The sequence below is a fragment of the Pseudopipra pipra genome, chromosome Z, assembly GCF_036250125.1.
Source record: "Pseudopipra pipra isolate bDixPip1 chromosome Z, bDixPip1.hap1, whole genome shotgun sequence".
In the NCBI taxonomy this organism is placed as follows: Eukaryota; Metazoa; Chordata; class Aves; order Passeriformes; family Pipridae; genus Pseudopipra; species Pseudopipra pipra.
Genome location: NC_087581.1, coordinates 38982827 through 39004519, shown reverse-complemented (window position 1 = coordinate 39004519; position 21693 = coordinate 38982827). Strand labels below are relative to the sequence as shown.

The window sequence follows — 21693 nt, the reverse complement described above, 5'->3', positions numbered from 1 at the left end:
GTTATGCCAGATCACACCACCAACTGCACTTTCACACACCTGAGGAAGACCACAGGACATCAGGGGCCTCCTGGCATTCACAGAGGGTGTCAGCAATGTCCAAGCACTTCTCTCTCAGCACAAATTCTCATTGCAAAATAAGGAAGGTAAGCAAAATACTGGAAGGTGAGTCCTGGAAGTGAACTGGCCCAAGAGCTCCAAAGGAGAAGGTAATGGTTCTGGCAGTTATCCATCAGATCTTTCTAACAGGAGGATGGGAGAGGAAAAGGTGGTTTCATTTTCTCTTACCTTTCAGCTGAATCAGTGCTTGAATTCTGCTCAGGTGCTACTTTTGCATAACTCAGAGGCACACTGAGACCCACAACTGGGCCTACAGTACTGAGCCACAGAATAATGTAATTTTTGTGCCTAGGGGAAAAAAAAAAACCACAAAAAAGCATCATAAATATATTATTCCAACTTTTTCTGAATTGCAGACAGACTCAACAGTCAAAACTTCAGATTACTTCCTTCACTTTATCAATAGCAAATATATTTTAACTTTCTGTGACAACACAGAAACTTTTAGACCAAGGAGGTTGTTTTGGCCGTTTTCACTCCTCAGCTGATTTACTTTACCTGCACTGCACAAAGCCTTGCAAGGCCCAGCAGTGCCTCTCGCCTGTTGTGCTTCTCACCTGTTGTGTTTCCATGGGCCAGTCAGCACAGTGGAGATGAATTCATTAGTTCTGCAGGGGTGCAGAACAAAAAAGGGCTGCCCAAGGATGGGGTGCTCCTAGGAGGGAAGATCAGCTGCTTTATTATGGAAGGAAAAAAACAGAAAATACACACCACATGCATTTGGAAAAGACAGAGCAGGGTCCAATTAATCCCTGATGCACCTTTTCTCACTTCAGAATCTAACCCACATTGCTCTTCCACTGATCATCATGACAAATTAAGATATACTATATATATTGTACGCTAATTAATATATATTCTTCCCTCTTAAAAGGGAAATAAGATCACCAACCAGAATGTGCCACTATTTTAGTTAACATGTAGTGGTTTGCAAAAGTGACTCAAGTTACTGAAGCAGCATTGCCTGAATGCAAGGAGGCAAAGCTACTGTGTAAACGAGAGTTGTCTGATCAAGTGTAATACATAAAACCAATCCTCTCAGTAGAAAAGCGCTTCAACAGCCTTGAGCCCTTGTGTCTTCTCAGACTGGTGCTGGGAAGTATTTTTTTATTTTTATATATGTAATTTTTTTATTATATATATTTTTATTTTTAAATTTTTATCTATATTGCATTTATGCTCTGGCACAGATTTCCCTTGTCCAGCTGCAGCCAGACTCCCTGAGTTCTGTGGTGGCATTTTACCTTAGCACATAGTAAATTTCTGGCACAGAAGAGAACATGCAAAGTCTTCGTGCCACACAGGAGAAAATCTTTCTCCAACCCCTCGCTTAGAAACAAAACCCAAATCCTAACCTGTCATCTTCAGCAGGTAGGGCATCTTTAATACTATTAACTACTGAACTATTGATACTATTAACAATTAAACTATTAGAGCTGAAGGACATTTGGTTCTTATGCTGAAAATATACTCGTGAGGATCAATCATTTTATGTCTAAGAGAAAAAAACTTCAAGAAGCTTCAGGATATACAAAAAAATAATATTCAAAAAGCTTTGTTTTACACCACAAACAAATAATCTGCACAAGAATACTACCATCTACTGTTGGTAAAAGTGAATTGTTGATGCAGTTTTCCATTGAGAAAAACTGCTAGTTTGAATTAAAAAATCCTTTTCATTATCTCCTAGCTCAAACCAGCTTAGGTCTCCAAATGATTCCAGAGAATATACAGATTGTGCCAATGGTATTTCTTAAAGATAATAAAAAAATATATAGTTGACAATATTTACAAAACTGTTAAGCAAAGGAAAAAAAAAGTAAATTGTGCAAAAATGTCAGCAAATTCCCTTACACAGAGTGTAAAAAGGCAGCACACACGCCCAAAAAGAACAAAGAATGTAACCTGAGCTTTAAGTGATTTAGCACTCTGAACAAGGCATAAAGATAATTCCCAAAGCTGAATATTAATCCTGAAGTTATCCCAACCTGCCCCCTCATATTTGATTCCATCTTGCACTTCTTGCTTCAGCAAATCACTAGCAAGTGACACATGGAGGTTGACTTGACTTTTCAAAACAGCTTATTAAATTTACATTCTACATCTTTCTTCTTTCAGTTCTTCCTCCTCTCACAACTTGACAACAGTGACACTGAAAAAACTCCCAAACTCGAGAGTTCTATGTTATTCCAAAGACAGGAAAATGTCACACACTGACAGGAAAACCACAAAAGCACAGGAGTTTAAAAGAAATACTGAGCCAATACCCATTAAGGAGGAGCCTCTAAAAAGGGAAAAGGCTGAGGCAGGGAAGAAGAGCTTGTTGAGCACCAGGGAAACACTCTGAGAGCATCAGCTCTGACTCAGTCAAATCCTGAATTCCAAATCCTGTACATAATGGCAACCCCGCGAGGCTTTAATGTACGCTCAAGGTTAAATCACTGACACAGCAGCACTGAGGAGGAAACACTGGGCAGGTGCCAATAAAAATGCAGGAGTTATCAAAGCCCTGGATGATTTCAGAATTGGTAACAGGCTGCAGAGCCTGCTCAGGTTTGGTCCGGGCTTGACCAGCCAGGGCTCGTTATTATACAACACCTGGACAGGCAACTGCCACTCAAAGTGCCATTAATTACTGCCCTGAGAGAGGGTTGGGTGTCTGCAGAGGGATGAACCCCAAGTCCTTCCCAAACACCATAAAAAATGTGAAAATGAACAAAAGTTTGTGCTGCATCAGCTTCATGAGCATATTTAATACCTACTGCAGTCACCTGGTGGAACTATGACACTCCACGTGCAGTGAAATGTATCCTGGGCAAAATACTAGGGCAGCAATAATACCCTTCATCTACGCTGATCTGTGGGCCAGACACATGAAAACTATAAAGTCCTACTGGGACTTTATGCAAAAAAAAAACCCAGTACAAACAGTAGAAGAGAATCCTCCCATTTTTAGTTTACAATTAATCTTTTTCCAATCGGTGATGTAGCAGTGTAGGGTGCTACAACTCCATTCCCACAAGTATTCTCTGCACTGTACTGCAAGAACTCATTTGCAGGTTGCCCACAACTCTTCTGGGCAGTAATACACTGACAGACAGTTTATCTGAAATCAGCAGCATTATTCTCCTGGATCTGTCTATGATTTTGGATCTATCTACCTGTGAGGATGATTCATAACTCTGCTTGCTCAGCACTGCATGCTGGAGTCCATCACATATCTGCATATCCCTCTGAGTCTGACCCAGCTTTGATAGGAAATGAATATTTTTAAAGGCAGGAACTAATTCTGTTGAGTTTGAAAGCCCAAAATGTTGTTTCATTTATTTTCTGTAGAAAGACTTCTTTACTAGGTGACTTCTAGATGTGTAAAGAGATTCTGTACCAGTTCCTGTAGCTGTTACCTCAACTCCTCCGATAAAAAAAAAACAACTTGCAAGAGAGAGATGGATGAGAGACATGAAATGTTTCATTGGGCAGTTTGAAAATGAATTACAGAATCACAGGCTAGTTTGGGTTGGAAGAGACCTCAAAGTCCATCCAGTCCCACGCTCCTCCACAGGCAGGGACACCTTCCACTATCCCAGGTTGCTCCAAGCCCTGTCCAACCTGGCCTTGGATGCTTCCAGGGATGGGGTAGCTACAGCTTCTCTGGGAAACCCATTCCGGTCCCTCACTACCCATCTAGGGAACGATTTCTTCCCAATATCCCATCTAACCCTGCCCTCTGACAGCACAGCATTCCCTGTTCCCCAGCTGTGCAGGTACAACCCTCCATGCACAGGTGGTGAGTAGGGAAATGTCAAGACGTGAATCTCAACAGTAGCAAAGACTGGGCAGCTCCCAAGTACAAGTCTAATTAAGACTAAAACTTCTGTCAGACTGGATTACATCATTTTATCAAGCAGTCTCCACATCAGATTTAAACCAAAAATAAACATCACTTCAGGTAACAGGTCATTGTGTGTAGTATCCTGCTCTCCTCCCCCAGCCAGCAGGAGTTTTGTTGTCAGTACATCTCCTGTAACAGCACCATTTATTTTCTCTGTCATAACTGCAGCTCTTCCAGAGGTAATGGCTTCTGTGCCATTTTCTCCAGTGCTACATTAAACTGCCTTCGAGCATCCATCACAACATTTATGGTCTCTCCGTTGATGATAGTGCAAGGGATTTGCGCCCGAAACTGCCTCTGTCCTGATCTGGTTTGCATGATGCTGCTTTGCAAAAATAAATCTGTGGAGGGGAGTCAAAAATTTCATGCAGGATACTACTAGCAAACACCACAGCCTGTGTCAATTGATGTCAGATATTTTCCCAGCAGTTCTCACAGTCCTAGTCATCAGATCAGAAAAAGAAGGCATAATTAATAAAATCTGTCCCTGTAATCTCTTCCATGTAGCAAAAGGAAACAGTGATGTAATGAATACAGAGGATGCAAGCTTTTCCCTTTTTCCCAATTTTTGACCACATTTACTGAAGCAAATGTCTTGAGTAAAAATTCTTCTCTCAAGATTATACCCTAACTAATTTATGTTCTTGAATTCACGGTCTGTCATCTTCTTTTTCTTTCCTTATTTTTAAATACATCAATAATAACTTACTTGTCAATAAAATCCAACTCTACACAATCAGAAATAAGGTAGCAAGATTTTTCTCTTCAGACTGACCCTGTGTCTCACAACCAGAAGCGTAACTGCATGCTGGGAACTTAAAATATGTTGAACTTGAGGGATTTTCCTCTATAACAGAATTACTTCAATGGAAACTGTTAGCATGGAATCAGTACGTTGCAGATGCAACATTAAGGAACTGTAATTATAATCCTCCTGGAAGGTGTAAATAATAGTAATAAAGCTGTTGATAGCATACTAATTGTATAGGGCTTCTCCATCCTACTGACAGGGTTACTGGGGAGAAATCCTTCCCTGGGAAGGTAGTGAGGGACTTTTCTGGATTTTCCAGAGAAGCTGTGCCTGCCTCATCCCTGAAAGTGTCCAAGGCTAGGCTGGATGGGGCTTGGAGCAACCGGGGATAGTGGAAGGTGTCCCTACCTATGCCAGGGGGTAGAACCAGATTGACTTTGAAGTCCCTTCCAACCCAAACCACTCTGAGATTCTCTGATCTGGGACAGGTAACTTACTTACAGTCACCTTGATTTCAATTTACAAGCAGAAGCCAAGCCATCCTACTGGAATTACTGAGGAATGTTTCTCTAACTTTGCCATAAAATCCAGAGAACCCATAAAATCCAGTAGCTGAAGATGGAATAACCTCCTTCTGCCTGCGACAGCTGCTGAAGAATGACTGTGAAAGTGCAACTACCACTGTTCTGTATTTTCTTAGACAATCAAAATAAATCTGCAACAGCTCCGAGCAAGGCAAAACTTGAAGGGATCCTGATCAGACAAAAAAGTGCAAACCAGATCAAAAAAAAGCAAATTGCTGTCATTACTAAACCTCTCTTTGGCAGAAGAGGCTGCAGAGTGATTGGATTTACACCCTTTGCAGACAAGCAGTTGCAATTGCCCTGATGATTTAATGTCTCTGTTCCACATGAGTTCCCACAGATAGACCAACCAACTTTAGTGACAAATTTCTATTCATACCTTTACTACCACCAACCCCACATGGTCAATTAAGCTGGATCCTACCCTTCTTTCATCAAATACAAAGCCCATGCTGAAAAGGCAATTAAATGGCTACATTTTTCTGAGGAAAATAAAGGTGCTTTTGCAGGTCCTACAACACAGAACCATAAGGACACTTAACACAGCCAGAATTTCTTTTGAGATGAACCACACCTACCAATTTGTACCTGCTTCTTCAAATCTATCATGGATTGCAACAAAGGTCCCTTCCAACACAAACCATTCTGTGACTCTATAATTCAAATTCTGTCCCCCAAATTTGCCTGATTCTAGAATATTTACAGTTTTGAAGAGGTGGTAATACATTCTTTACATTTTATAGCTTTATTATTTTTAAAGGTATTGAATAGCTAACAAAGGAAAGGCAGGAGAGGTAATGCAGGACAAGCAAAACAGTAATCAAGAATAGCCACCGCAGCTGATCTATAATTATATATTTTATACATACATAATAAGGTTTGAATCATTAAGAACAAGAAGATGCGATACTCAGGCAAAACTATGCTTTTAAAGCTTAACAGGCTTTTTTAAAGCTTTAAAGCTTCTCACAAGCACATAACTTGTGCATTTAGGATTCTTCAAGAAAACTGTACAGTTAAAAATTGGCAGGTCCGTAGTTACATTGTCAAGAACTGGCATCTCAGCCATTTTCCTATGAAAATAAGCAGATGATTCTTCCTCCGTGCTTGCCAAAATAAGATAAATTCAGTTGTCACCATTTTAGTTATGTAGCATATAGTCTTAATTAATTACTATTTAAAATCTGTTCTTAAGTTATGAGATTCATCCAAGGTGCAAAATGGAATGATCCAACAAGCTGTGGAAGTACGGAAAAGACACTGGAGACAGATTTCCTACCCTGATTAAAAAATGATAATTTAAGGAAAACAAAAAATCCATAGTGGCATTTGACAAATCTGCCCTGAAAGGGTTCATTTTAGAATCCCAGGAATCCCAATGGTCCCTCCAGCAGCACATCCCATCTCCAACAGCAGCAGTTGGAAAGGCTGTTCTGAGAGAACACAACTCTGTGTTTCACTCCCCTCATACTGCTCCAGCATATCTGCACCGAGAATGGTGGAGGACACTCCTGACAGGTCATTTTGCATCCATTTATGGACAAGTAGTCTCATGAATTTGTCTAACTGCTTTTGAACTGCTCATACAATCTGCTTCACCACTTGAGAGCCCAGGTGCTCAGATATAAATGGCTTTCTGTTAGCACAGGTACCTAACTTCCATTTAAGTGGCACTTAAAATGTTTTTGTAAATAAAATTAAAAAATAGTTTGCACTGCCTTTTGGTCATTTCAGTTGCCTCCCAAATGGAGCTGAATGTGCCATATATGATATCCACTTCTTTCATGTTGTGCAATCTATATTGTGTATTTCAGAATTTTTAACAAAAACATTCAGTAAGGGGGAATGTTCAGTAACCAGCTTCATTTTCCAGCAGTGAACTATCAGAGGTCATGGCAGTGGGAAGACACAAGGGCAATCCACCTTAGCGCACAAGGAGAGATGCTGGACCAGGCATACAGTAAGTTGCTGTTACAACTTATACCACAAAATCTCTGTTTGGAAACATCTGTGGATGCAGAACCACTGCTACATAAGTTACCTGTAAATGCTAGGCATTTTCTACAGAATGGGAAATAATCAAGAGAACCAATACTACTACACTGTCATTCATTTAATTGATTATGTACCTGTGTGGAAAATATTACTGAACCTTCATTTCAGAAAAACTGATCAACTCAAGTAACAATAGTACCAGGCCTTGAAGTTATTGGACTAGGTTTTATGTCCATGAAGTCTTACTGGGAAAAGCAAGATTACACTGTAGGGCAGCTAAACATTATTAGTTAATGCCTAGTTTTAAAATAAAACCTGCTTGCTAGCTTGTACAGTACTACAGTTTGGTTTAAACCCCAGAAGTTCAACATATCATAGAAAATTTTAGTGGGAAATAAATATCCACCCAGCTTTCCCACCCCTAGGTCTTCTCCCTGTCAAACAGCTTTCCAGTCTGCACTGAAAGACTCCCTTTTCTCAGGAAGTTGTACTAATAATTTTCCAAAAATATTAGCAGGGGATCCATAGCAACTGTTGATATGACTCAAAATGATTTAAGAGCGGTCTTAGCAACCTTCTGTTAAGATATACTGTATACAGCCTTCCCCACTTAGCAAAATCCCACAATATGGCAAGAAAGATTTGTATGTCTAAGAATAGTGACCTACACACATTTTTCAAAATTATTTAAATCCTCCCTATCACATTTCCAGCAAGATGTGCCTCTACAACACTATGTCAGTGTGTTCTGTTCAGAGTTTTGATTCTTTCTCCTTTTTTAAAATCACACTATTAACATCCCTGCCATTTTAGAAATAATGTTTATTGATTTTTCTGTTAACACTGCTATAAATTAAGTGATGTAATGGACAGGATTACTGAAGTACTATAAAGAACATGTCTTCCAGATTCTTAACTCCTGACTGAAAAAGAGCAGACTCTGGATTAATACAGAGATAGTGCAGTTCCGTGCTGTGACTTGGGTAGTTTAGGTTGGTTGATGACTTTTTATATGACAGAGCAGACATATAACAGATTACATTACAGCTACCTGCTAAGTATCAAATGACAGATGAAAAAACACCTCATTCAGATTAAACTGAGAAATAAATGCTTGAGAAAAAAAACAGATGCAAAATTCCCGATCACTTGCTATTCCGAGACTTAAGATACAGTCAGTGTCAGAATGGTCTGAATTACTTTTTCTGTGCTAAACCAGTAAAATGCTGGTTTATTGTTGGCAAGCCCAGAGCCAAGGTATGACACATGAAATGTGCTCCCTCCCATGGCTGTTGATAACAGAAGTAACCATGTCTGAGCAGTGCTGGTTAAAGAGGAGGGGAGGGATGGATGGACATGTGCTCTGGAACTTCCATTTCCTCTGGAATCCTGACTCACAGGATTTTAGACTATTTAGACAGTTTTATAGACTCTTTCTGTAGGATCTTCAAGCCACCGAACTTTTGTTCTGTTTTATTGGTTAGTTTTTCAACCTTTGAGCCTCCTGTAATAACAAAGTTCGATTTCTACCCTTGGATGTTTGATTTTACATTCCATCATCACCAAGCATTGATTAAGCCTTAGCACACACACCTGATTGTGTTTATGACTTTGTTTTCTCAGGGAAAGGTCAGACTTTATGACAACATGACTCTGTTAAAAACAAAACTGTTGGTGATACTTAGTACTGACTGCGATCAGGTTCATTTATCAGCTTTTAAAATTCTCCTGCCAGTTTGCTTCCACTCAGAAAAAAAATCAATGAAGACACAGATTAGCACGAGTAACAAGAATTAAAATTAATAAAATAAATAAACTCAGCTTCATCATAGTCTTAGAAATGCATTTTTCTCTGAGTGTTGTCCCTCCCCCTGTTGAGGTCCTTCTACTTTGTATGCACTTCTATAAATATTCATCAGGGCAAAGAAAGGATGAAAAATTAATGTATTTCCAACTTCCACAGCAAAGACCCAAACAACACCACACAGTCTGAAGACAGAAACTCTAGCTACAACCACAGAGTCACTTTCTGCTGTTTCACATCTACCACTCATCCTCAGAGATTTCCAAAATGACAAAAAGGTCAAATGTAGCCTTTATAGATTAACTAAACATTACTTAACCTTGTTTTTTAAATTCATGGTTGTTACACCAAGCACATGTGATAAAATATGTTTCACCTTTATAATTGTGAAGATTTTTCCCATTTGTCTCATTTCTGTTCTCTATTCTCTGTTCTTTGTTTTTCAACCTTTTTCCTATTCATGTGGATGTTTTTTTCTTTCAAATTGCCTCATCATTTAGCATTTGGTCATGGTCCTTTCTGCCTGCTGCCTTTTTAACTGGGTTATTATACCTCGATATTTATGTGGATATTACATACAGAAGGATATTACATACATACAGTATGTTTGAGCTGTTGAGACAATGCCACTATGTATTTGTGCATAACTTATACAAATACATGTAATATATATGTATAAATGTAATGTAATACATATATGTAAATATATGTTATATATATGCAATATATATATGTATACCCTTATATAGTATAAATAAGATTGGTATTATATTTTATATTATATTTTTATATTATATTTAAATAACTAATATAACTAAGTAAAATAAATACCTAACACTAAAACCACCCATCAAGTTGTAAGTAAGCTGTTCAGGAGAAAGGCATGCAATATCTGCAATTCCACTTCTGAATCTCTGTAAAAAGAAGTTAAAATCCACAGTTGGTAATATTTCTGGAAGGCAACATTAATCCATAAATACTCCTTAATTTTCCTGTCATTGCGGAATTAAGCTACTTCCAGCTCACACAGACCTTACCAGGTGTGCTAAATTGATGTCATTATAAGCCATCAGGAAACACCCACAGAGACCTGTAGCAACATTTAGAAGTTTTGTTAAACAGCTGTGTGTTCTAATTGATTTGTATTCTTTAAAACAGCTAAAGCAAGCTATCACCGGATGTAGAGAAGGGATGACTGAAGGCACCAGGGAGATTTACCTCAGAAGAAAGCCAATCACAGGAACTTCATTTGAGCATTTTAAGGTTATTACTAGAGGAAGTGCAATTAAATCATCACCATTTATCAATTATCATTATAAAATACTATGCAACCTTATCATGTTAATTTATTTATGAGAAGGTAACTGACTTCTGATTTTTCCAATAATCTAGTCAGTAAAAATATTCAAAGATGCTTTCTCTGAAAATGAGCATGACTTTCTAGAATAATGAAGTCCAAATTTTACCTAAAATTCAGTAAATGCCAAATACCTACATTCTTTGGAGTTCAGGCAATGTCTCAGCTCCTGATCTCATATACATTTTACCACAGAGAGTATAAGCCAAAACACAGTTGTATCAGAAATGTGCACAGACATGGCACCTGCATTTCATAAAACACATTGGAATAAAGGTCCCAAATGATTAGTGTAAGATTCTGGATCTGGAAGGACAAAAAACCCAGACAGTAAGCCTTTCTTTTCCTAATCTGCAATCAAAGGACAAATCAGCCCTAGTTAAAAGCTAAGTAATATGTGTGGGCAATGGTAAGCTCCGTTTTTCCTCCCAGTGGTGGAGTGCTTATACCATTTAAAATCTGTATCTGTTTTGGATTAAAACCTTAAACCTTTTCTCTGTGCTGTTCATGTGTACTGAGTGTTCAAGTCTGATTTGATGAGCCTGCCCAGTGACTTGTATTGTAGAATCTGTGTCCCTGCAGGCAAAGCCTAACCCACATAACAAAATGGGTCAGCAGAGAAGCAGAGAGGGGAAGCTCCGTATTGCAATTCAGAGCCCTGATTCATCTGAGGGGGGAAAAGTTCTCTTTTTCTTGTAGACTTAACTCTTGCTTTGATCTGAGGCTTGCAGGCTAGTGCTTACAGTGTGTTTTTATTATCTTCCATAATCTCCTTATTTCAACAGAAAGTCACATTCTGCTGCTATAACTTTGCTAAATTTCTCCAAAATGTTCTTTTTTTCCTCTTAGCTCCTGTTTGTCACTGGATTCACAGTGGCTGAACTGCCTCTGGAGAGGTGTCACAGAGACAGGTTCATCTCTTCACACGTTTTGCCACCCAAAAACCCCGTTTCTGCAAAAATTTGTGTGTATACTTCTTACACAAAACTCCAATTATTAGACGCAGGACAGTTTTTACTTTACTGTCCCTTAAGAGGCAAAAATAACCCCCCTATGAGAGTGACCTGTTTTTCCTTTTGGCTTCCACCACTCTGATTTTACACATTCTGAACATACTGTTTATGCCTTTTTCTCACTAGTGTCACATCATTACATCATTTTATTAAAATCTAATTTTCTCATCTTCATTCATAGACAAGCCAGGTAACTAATGCTTTATGTAAAAGTGTGTATTACAAGAATCTGCCAACTCTCAACTGGAATTCAGACATGCACAGCAAATACCAGAAAAACAATGTTTGTCATAATATAAATAATAGTCCATGGCTGCAAAAAACAAAAATGCTGTTCATGTTCCCACTGTAGATGGCTGAGTACCATGTACAAGTAGGCATCCTGTAATTAAACCGTATTATTTTAATTAGGGGAACACCTGTAGAACTCAGTGGAAGTCACATCCCCGTTGTGTCAGCTGCTGTGGCAAGAGACCCGGAAAAAGCTAAAACAAAAAAATTAAGGAAGGAAAGGAGAGGGGTAAAGGACACATTGGTATTTTGGTCTGATGGGAAAAAAAATTCACACCTGGAGAGTCTCTAGTCTTTGTCCAAACTTGCACTGGGGAGCTGGAGTAACAGGGAAGAGATCAGAGCAACCAAGTCAGCTCTGAACCATGTTTCACAATCAGATTGCAATAACTTATTGTTTGATGAGAGACCAACTTTCTCTCATTCAGTCCCGAGGATTGCAAGTCTATTTAAAACTGAAAATGACACACATTATTTTTTGGTAATTTGATTACAAGACAACGCGTGAAGTGTTACAATAATATATTTTACTTACATAAATAAGTCTACTTTTGTATTAACCCAAATCCACAATTACTCAGAAATCGCCTGAATTTTTACAGATGGGCGTTGGAAGAGTATTCTAAATGTGAGACACTGTCAAACTAAGCCTTAAATATATATCCTTTCAAAACCAGAACTGAAACTATTGCTGGTAACTGGCTAAGCACAGAGTTAGACTTGTGTCTGTGTGCGCACCTGTATGCATATATATTTATGTATTTATTTTTATATTTATATTTATTACTTGTGTCCAGGGAAGGAATAAGGCCATTGAGGAGTCTCAGGCATATACTGCATTCCCAAGTTTTGTAAAGGACCAGTGGATCCTCACCTGCTGTGTGATGGTGTCCCAGGGCCCCTCCTGCAGACGATCCTGGTAACACGCATGAACACTTCCCCATATTTCCTCCAGAGTTAAAGGTCTTCCATCTGCGATGGGGAGAAACAACCACGCCCAGCCAAAGCTCTTAAGCATATCTTTAATATTCAATAGCAAAATAGCAAAACTAAAGCTAATTTTGTAAAATAAAAGTTTGGATGAGATTAATTTAAAACCACAAAATAACACCATGAAGAGTTATCTAGTGCATAAGTACGTCCAATTAATAGTGAGAGAGTGGAAAAATCTGAGGAGCAAAATTCTGCAGATAAAAGTTTGCTGCATTTTCGTAACCTACAGGCCCTTAATTTTTTTCTTGAGCTCCATTTATATGGTATTGTTGCATCAGATTTTTACCTGTGACACTGGAATTATGCCAAGATATTAGTGTCAACTACTTAGAAAATAAGCATGTCAATTTTTAATGAGCATTTGTTTATGGCAAACAGAGTATTTTGATACACTTTCAATAAGTAGCTTCATCTTGGCATTTATCAGGTGTCAGAAATCATCATCCTCTGACAAATAGTTTTATTCTACTGACATTTGCATGTCTGTAAAATGAAAAAGAGTTATTCACACAATTAACATTTGAATGCCATGTTTAGACATAAGTTCCAACCAGCTGCCTACTGTCTCTCTTTTATTTTCTGCATATATATTTATAAAAAAGCACCAAGTTCTGAACTTATAGCAAAATCATGTGGCAATTAAAGTTATCTGAGAGGGTAACAGCATATTAACCAGCTATTCCATGGCATCCTCATGGACATGAGACTTGTTAGACCATCATGTCCACTGTCTTATGATGAAGATACCAGAGCTGCACTGGAGATGGTTTGCTAATACTAAGAAATTTGTATTAGCAAATACTAATTTTTCTAAATTCTAATGTAATTAACTTTAGAAGGATATATTTATGCTCAGATCACCTGTGTGTAGGTAACAGAAGATGCCATGCATACCTGCAATTCCGTTTTCAACCTGCAGAGTAAGTCCAAGTGTAAAATCTAGAATAACACATCCTAATGCAACATTTGATTTGGCACTCCACATTTTGTTCTGTACACCTTCCCTTGTGAACTTTTATAGTAACACCTGAGCAAATTCAGATTGTACAGGTGGAATGGATTACTCTGACTCTGTTAATCTCGTTTATAGAAGTAATCAAATATTATTGAAGCATTAACCATATTATAGGTAAAACTGAGTTTTGTGTTTACCGTGCAGCAAATCCAGTTCTTTCTCAAGCTCCCAGACTTGCCCAAAACACAGACCTGTATTCTCTGGGCACTTTTAGACCCATTTTTCCAGGGCTGCCAGCACTCTCACGTGTTTAGCAGCCCTGTTGCAGATTCTTGCTACCCACTGAGACTCCTAATATCCATGTGGGCTGGCAGAGCAGTCAGTAATTGTTGCTGCTGGCAACAAGGGGGCCACTGTGGCACCTTCTGAGCCAACAGCCTCTTGGCTTTGTGCCTCATTCTTCCCCGTGATGGAGCTGAACTCAGGAAGTTCAGCCAGAAAGAGGAAGAAACAGCAGCACCAAGCCAAGAGAAGTGGCAGGAGAGGAAGGCAGAGGCTCCCGATTCACCATCATTACATGTACTCATCACTTATCCACGAGGACACAGCTTGCTCCATGTCCCAAGGCTCATCCCAAGCCTAGCTGGGATAGTTTTATTATTAAACTGTTTAGACCACAACAAACTTTTCTGAGAAAAGCTTCTCGATGGCCCTTTTGGGGTTAATCATGTCACCACAGACGAGTTGCAGCTCTCAGCTGGTATCTTAATTCTTGCAAAGACTGGAAATTCTTTAGGCAGGCAAATTCCACATATATTCTCAGAGAAAATTTTGAGGCTTCCCAAGTTGCTGTATTCTGTTTTCTTGATGTTTACGGAGGGCTTTGAACAATTTCTGAGATTCCCAATTTAAAGTTTTTAATAATTTTAAAACTTTTAGTAATTTAGCAATTTCTGAGATTCCCAATTTAAAGTTTTTAATCATTTCTGACATTCTCAATTAAAGGGATTTTTTACAGTTTTGAGTGAAATGGTGCACAAAATTGTTTTGAGGCATCATTCTGACACATTTTATAAAAAAACAATCTTAAGAAACTTGCCAAAAGAGAAATAACACCATTACAGCTAAAGGGAATATCAAATCATACAAATTATTCAATCTCATTTATGTCCAAAACCACAATAAAACCAGTTCTTACGGGACATGGTCAGATACAGAGCAGCTGTATTTCTGAGAAAGGACATGGTGGTTACACGCTTCTGAGTTCAGGGAGTAAATCTGCATTCTGGAAAGTGCTTCAGCCAGGCCCAGTATGATTATGAATACGGAAAGTCATGCCTTCAGGGTTAGAGGAAGTTACACCACTTCAGAAGCTCACTCTCCCTAACCACTGATTAGCATGGTTTTTGTTGGCAGGGATTTAGCTATATGTCACAGAGCTAGACAGATTTTGAACAGATCAGCCTCAAAACCCAATTCCTTCTCTCTTTCCTAGAGGAGTAAGGCTGAAGCCCTTACTGACTCCCACTAGTTCTGCTCTTTCTTTTCAGTATTTAGACAGCATTCATGATGATTCCTTTAACTTTTCAGGAAAAACAAGAAGTGCGAGATAAGCCATTATTTTCTTAGCAGGCAAGGTAATTCCTGAATGGTGCCTGTGCTCACCTGTGATTGTGTGGTTGCTACCTCACTCTGGTTTTTTAATCTATGACAAGAGGTTTTTGAATGTATGGCTTCAGATGAAGGATGGTTCAGGAAAAGACGAAAGTTCCTTGGCCTCTTAAAGACTAAGAAAAGAGGTGAATACTCTGCTGATTAAAGAAAGCTTACTGGACCTAGCCCAGCCCATCCGGCCGATGCCAGCATTGAAGAGGAAGGATAATTGCCTACACCATCTGTCTCTAAGAGGGCTAATTGCTGACATCACATATCAGCAGGGGTGATGTCAGCAGGGGTTCATGCATTTCTTCAACTACCTACCTGATAGTCCCAAAAGCCAGAGAAAGGAAGAGAGGCTCCTATTTCTGGAAGGTATGGCAGGCATAAGGCTGATTTTGGGGAAAGGAGCCTCTGAGGTATTGGAACCACTGCCTTGAGCTCCTGACACAGACTGTGACTTGAGGAAGTCTGAATTTAGGAATATATGCCACGTGGGGAAGCATCATGAGATAGTGAAAAATGTTTCTTATGTGTATACACGTAGCCTAAAAATATCTTCTTGGCATCCTAAAATGTTCCCAAGCATCTTTCCAGACACGCTCATCACACTTTAATCATTATTTTCAACTGAAGTATTTGTCCTTGCACAGAACAAGATCTTCCCTGTAAATCTACACGCAGAGACTACCAAGAAGTTTAGATGTGTCTCAGAATGTTTAAGTTCTGCTGCAATTAAAATTTCAAACCTTACCTTACACCACCTTACGTATCAAACTTCATCTCAAAAAAAAAAAGAGGTCTATACATGAATTCCAGAAAATAAGCTATTTCATCCAACTTAGACAGCAGCAAGGATAAGGACACAATGCAACTTTTTCCCTTCTGCAGGAAGAAGTGATCTGTAGCAGTTGAACATAACTGGTAGAAGAGAGGAGTGAAAACTGGATGTCTTCACTGACACAAGCTCCTAAAGATGCCAACCAAGCTGAAAATGACAGGAAAATCCCCCCAGTAACTCTACAGGGAGCCTTTTTCCTAGGAGGGACTGTGAGAGACCAAGTCAATGGGAACTGGACTCACATACAGTGGGAAAAAGGTAGGATTTCATCATTCGAGAAGAGTTTGTCAAGAGTCTGGCAGATTTGCACAGGTAGCATCAGCTGCTGTTAGAACACACAAAGTGAGGAAGTGAATACGACAAAACTACTCCATCAGGTTGAACAGAATTATTATTATTATTATTATTATTATTATTATTATTATTATTATTATTATTATTATTATTATTATTATTATTATTATCATCATCATCATCATCATCTAGGTGTAATGGCCATTAAACACACTGCCAGGGAGGAAGCAGAGTTTTGCATTCAGGAGTCTCCTGCTCCTGGGGAAGGCAAGACTGGACAGGGCTGTGGAAATCCTGGAAGGATTATAGCTCAGCTCCACCCCCTGCAACAGCTCTAATTAACATCAGGATCAGTATAAACAGGATTCAAGGGAAATCATGAACAGCTCACAAGACATTGGTGAGGAATTGATTCTGTTACCTAATTTACAAATAATGGTAGGAATTTAGACTGGGAAATTGACGAAGCTGTCTGGAAAATTCTTCCTTGATTATTTCAGATGAGGAACGCAGTGAGTACTGCTCGTTGTCTCAGAAACAAGGTGAGGAGTCTATCACATGAAGACTATTACCTCAAAGGAAAAAAATCTCAGGGCATTACCTTGAATTTTCCTCATATCAGGTTTGGGACAAGATAAAACATACACTGCTCAGGTATCTCAAGAGATTGTGAGCAACTGTCACCTACACAGTCCCAAAAACTCCATGTTGGGACCTTCAGACAGCACAGCACAAGCAGGCAAACAACATGTGGGGAAGACAGAATTTCAAAGGTAAGCTATCCGTAATTAAAATCAGAGAGTACTTGCTGAAAACATTGTAGGAAACGCACTTATTGCCACCATTGTGTATCCTTCTCTCTTCAAGAGTCAGGTATACTTAAACGTTAAAAGAGAACCCAGGTGACTTCAGGAAGTATCCAAAAAAAGCCCTTGCTCTCCATTGTAAAAGGTTCCCAAGAAGTGTTTTAAAAGGTAATTGTACTTGCAGAAACAATTACGATTCTGTACTGCAAGGGGAGCTGTTTGCACATAATACCATGATTGTGCATTAGATCATCCACTGGCTCCTGTAATACCCACTTCCAGCTATAAGGAGTCATGTTTCAACACCTCCGATTCCCTGATGCTGACAAGCTAAACAACTGGTTTTGTCTCCATGAGCTCTTCTCTGGTGATTAACTGCTTATGGTGAATACTAATTATATGAAAGTACAGTACAGTAGAGATAGTGTCCTACTTCCTCTACCTGCAGTGTCTCCATCCTCTTCTTGTAGAGACAGTGAACTATTAATTCAGCAAAAAATGAAGAAAATTACATTTTTCAGGACCACAAATAGGTTAACCCATCTCTCACAGCAAAACTTCCTTTGTCTTCCTGTCTGCACAACAAGTTTAAAGGCAAAACACTGCACATTTGTAAAAGCCTGTAATAAAACTAGAAATAAATTTGCAGCAGGATGTGTGCAAATGAGTTCTGTTGGTGGTAAAGGCAGAGCAATGTCCCCAATTCCCCATGTCCCAGTCTGAAAATTTACCCCAAATTATCCATTCCTGAAACTGCACCTCAGACTAAAATCTTTCCACCAGGGAGTCTATGAGAATTTGTTCTCCAATTTTGAATGTGAAGTGCCTTTCAAAATGCCAACACTGCAAAATTAGAAACCATTAAACAATATAAGGCAGAGAGTGATTAAATCTACCAAACACATTCAAAGCAGCTTAAGCTACTTTTTAATTAAAAAAGAAAAGATATCACTGGCAACATTCAGACATCTTTATCTAGATAAAGGTAAGATATTATTCAAAACACAAAAGATGTTGATCACTGAATCATTTAGGTCTGAAAAGACTTCTAAAATTGAGTCCAAGCCGTAACCCAGCATGGCCATGTTCAGCACTAAATCCTGTCCCCAAGTGCCACATCCACACGTTTTTTGAACATTTCCAGGGATGGTGACTTCACCACTGCCCCGGGCAGCATGTACCAGTGCTGGACACAGACTTTGGGCAGTGAGGAACAGAGCACAGCCAATGCCACAGTGTGATCACTCTGTTTGCTGATTAAATAAGTGACACAAACAGCAGCCTTAGGTAACAAGATGCATATTTCAGGAAGGAAAGATGATCAGTTAGTGCCTCCAGAGCCAGTTTAAATACAAAAACTCAATACCATATTGGTATTATTTTATTTTCCCTTAAGCAGCAAATTTAAACAGAAAACAGCATACAATTTTAAAGACACATTTCGACCCCAACCTTTTGACTCAAATTCAGGCTCCAAAGAAACACACAAGCTCTGTGATTATGCCCACTTACTGCATGGCCCAATTCAAACGTGCTGCATTAAGTTTCTGCAGTCATTTCAAGAACAGGAACAAGAAAAATGACCGGCAGTTTTAGTCAACCACAGGCAAGATGCCAAGAGCCAAAGTTCAGCCTCCCTCAGGCTGAGATAATATCATCTATTCCATGGTCCTGAAGCTCTGTGTTACAAAATTTACTGGAGAGCAGCCTCATCTCTTACTTTCTTATTTTACACATCTGTTCCTCACTTTAACACAAGAATTCATGTTTTTAACATCTACTGCATCCCACATATTTAATACACAATTGGTCGGTCTTACCTAAAAAGCATGCCCTGAAATAAAGCACAGGTACTTGGTAGCTGCTGGAGTACAAGACATGATACTCATAGCGAATCACTTCTTCTGTTGTACAAACTCCAGCTACTTGAGAATCATCCAAAGACTCCTAAAACAACAAAAATGAACAGGACAATACATCAACTTTTGCATTTGCATCAAGGGAAATTATCACAAATTCAATAAATGCACAGAGCAGAAATAATGGCAACCACCCCTTTCACAGCAGTACTCATGTAAATTCCCAAAGGAATTTTTCAACACTAGCAAGAAAACCACTGAAGTCCAAAACCTTCAAAAGACTTCTTACATACTAACTTCCACAAACTGTGAACTACATGTAACCATTTCCAGAACTGAGATCTTTCTAAAAGAAGATCTGAAATCTCTGAAAATCTTTATGACACAGTGTGGGAAGATGGCTGGGGTTAAAAATTAGAGGAGACTAAGGGTAAAATGCAGATGCATCTCCCTGGATGGAAACACAAAGGTTCCCTATAATGATAAGCATCTGCTAAAGGGGATGGAAGAGAGGGTGAGGCCTCACTTTTTATGGCCTCACTCCATAAAAATCCCTGCAGGGATGGGAACATGGGGGCACTTTTTAGTTCAAACACCACATAGTACCTGTCAACCAAGAGACAGACATGAAGATGCTCTGCAGCTGAGCCAACAATTATACTGAATCCCTGGAAGCCAAGATGTGACCACGCCCATTAAGCATGTGAAGTGAGTTTACATCAATCAGAGATAAAGTATTCATAGAAGCAGCTGGGTTGGAAGGGACCTCCGAGATCATCAAGTCCAACCCTTGATCCACTACGAGACCATGGCACTAAGTGCCACATCCAGTGTTCTCTTAAAAACCTCCAGGGACGGAGAATCCACTACTTCCCTGGGCAGCCCATTCCAATGTCTGACCATCCTCTCTGTAAAGAAATTCTTTCTAATATCTAACCTAAACCTCCCCTGGCACAGCTTAAGACCGTGCCCTCTTGTCTTGCTGATAGTTGTCTCGGAAAAGAGACCAACCCCCACCTGGCTACAACCTCCTTTCAGGTATTAATGACTGAAGTCACTCAAGCTCCACCTAACCTAAAGAAATAGTATAGAAGTAAGCTGAGGATAGGAGGAAAATTGAGGAAGATTCCACTGAAATTGCTGGCATATGTTGTCTTCCCCCCTATAGGGGCCTACTGGGTAAGAAACATACTCTATGTGCACTGAATGCTGTTTCTAGGATTAGAGCTTGTGCTTGCTTTAAAGGATATTAGATTGCTTTAAACTCATTTCTGCAGTCAGACACTACCACTGATGACTTTGAACCTTATTAACCTATCCCAATTTGTATTAATAAACAGTGGTATTCCATAAACTGTTAGAGTGAGTCCTTCACAGCTGCTAGCAGTTGCCAGTGGTGGTTAACAGGCTGGGAAGATCCACTGAGGGGTCTCCACACAGTTGCCTGAGCCCCTCCTGAAAAGGGCAGTCAAATCACCCTCCAACCCTGTGAATCTGTTCAGTGAAGGGTCCCCTCACGGGACACTGACAGACTGATTGGGCACAGGAGTCTCAGCTGTCCTGGGGCTCCAACAGACAAATAAAGCACTGAGGATCAAGAAAATCTCCCACACACCAAGGGTTGGGTAGACCCCCCTCCTTTTCACATGACACACAGTAACTGGCACAGTAAAGTTACTACAGCTGCATCTCTCTTTGTTACATTTAGTATAGACCATTTTAAAACTGTATCCTTAAATAATCTGATTTTGTTTGCCAAAAAGACAAATCAAATGCATCCACCAAAAATTCTCTGATCTACTTTCTTTAAAGGCTTTTTGCCAGGGGTTGTTTTTGTTAATAATGCTTCTAAAACTGAGATTATTTTTTTTTACCTGTTAATGTATATTTATAGTGTAAAGTAGTAAAGTTATAGTAGACTTGAACTAAATCGTAAGAGATGGAACTAACTGCATTGACATATACCCCAATTGCAGCACAGGCTTCATAACATTTCAAATTAATATTCAAACAGTGCTAAGCACTAAGTTGTTTGGACTTTTCTAAAAACTGTCATTACTCAATGACTCTGAAAACGGAACCATTAAATTAATAACGCCATTAAGAGTAAATGTTAGAACAAACTTTCCAAGAAGACCCTATGGGTGTGGACTTGTTCGGTGCTCAAACTCCCAGATTTACATGCATGAACTAAGCAACCATAATGCCCCACAGGTTGGGTGTGCATTTCACAACTTGGCTACTGCCAAGCAACTCTGAATATTGGCTTATGGTCTCTATCCAAGCAAAATTAAAAAAAAAAGATTGAACAGAAAACAAGAAACAGCATCCTCTGAACACTATGCTGGCTTAACACACAAGAAATTTAAAGCTATTTTGCATTTTTATCTCGCATCCTCACGCAACTCAGCGATGGATCGATCTATAAGGAAATATAAAAACTGATAAACTGTAACACCCAAAATATTTTCAGGGTTTTTTT

General features: G+C 39.1%; 1 protein-coding gene across 6 annotated transcripts in view; it reads right to left on the bottom strand.

Annotated features, from left to right (window-relative positions):
* Nucleotides 1-21693, bottom strand: part of ATG10 (autophagy related 10) — a 64426-nt gene that overhangs the window by 5852 nt on the left and 36881 nt on the right. For 3 of the 6 annotated variants that reach the window (XR_010427052.1, XR_010427054.1, XR_010427055.1), the window contains 5 exons: nt 19173-19299; nt 12682-12779; nt 678-775; nt 289-408; nt 40-195 (listed from right to left, as the gene is read on the bottom strand). Coding sequence is in view for 2 of the 6 variants with exons in the window: in XM_064643261.1 (XP_064499331.1) it covers nt 289-408; nt 678-775; nt 12682-12779; nt 19173-19299 (443 nt within the window). In the remaining 4 variants the exon portion in view is untranslated. Of the gene's footprint in view, nt 1-39; nt 196-288; nt 409-677; nt 776-1276; nt 10061-12681; nt 12780-19172; nt 19300-21693 lie in introns of those variants that run through there. The other 3 variants (XR_010427053.1, XM_064643261.1, XM_064643262.1) reach the window with 3 other exon arrangements.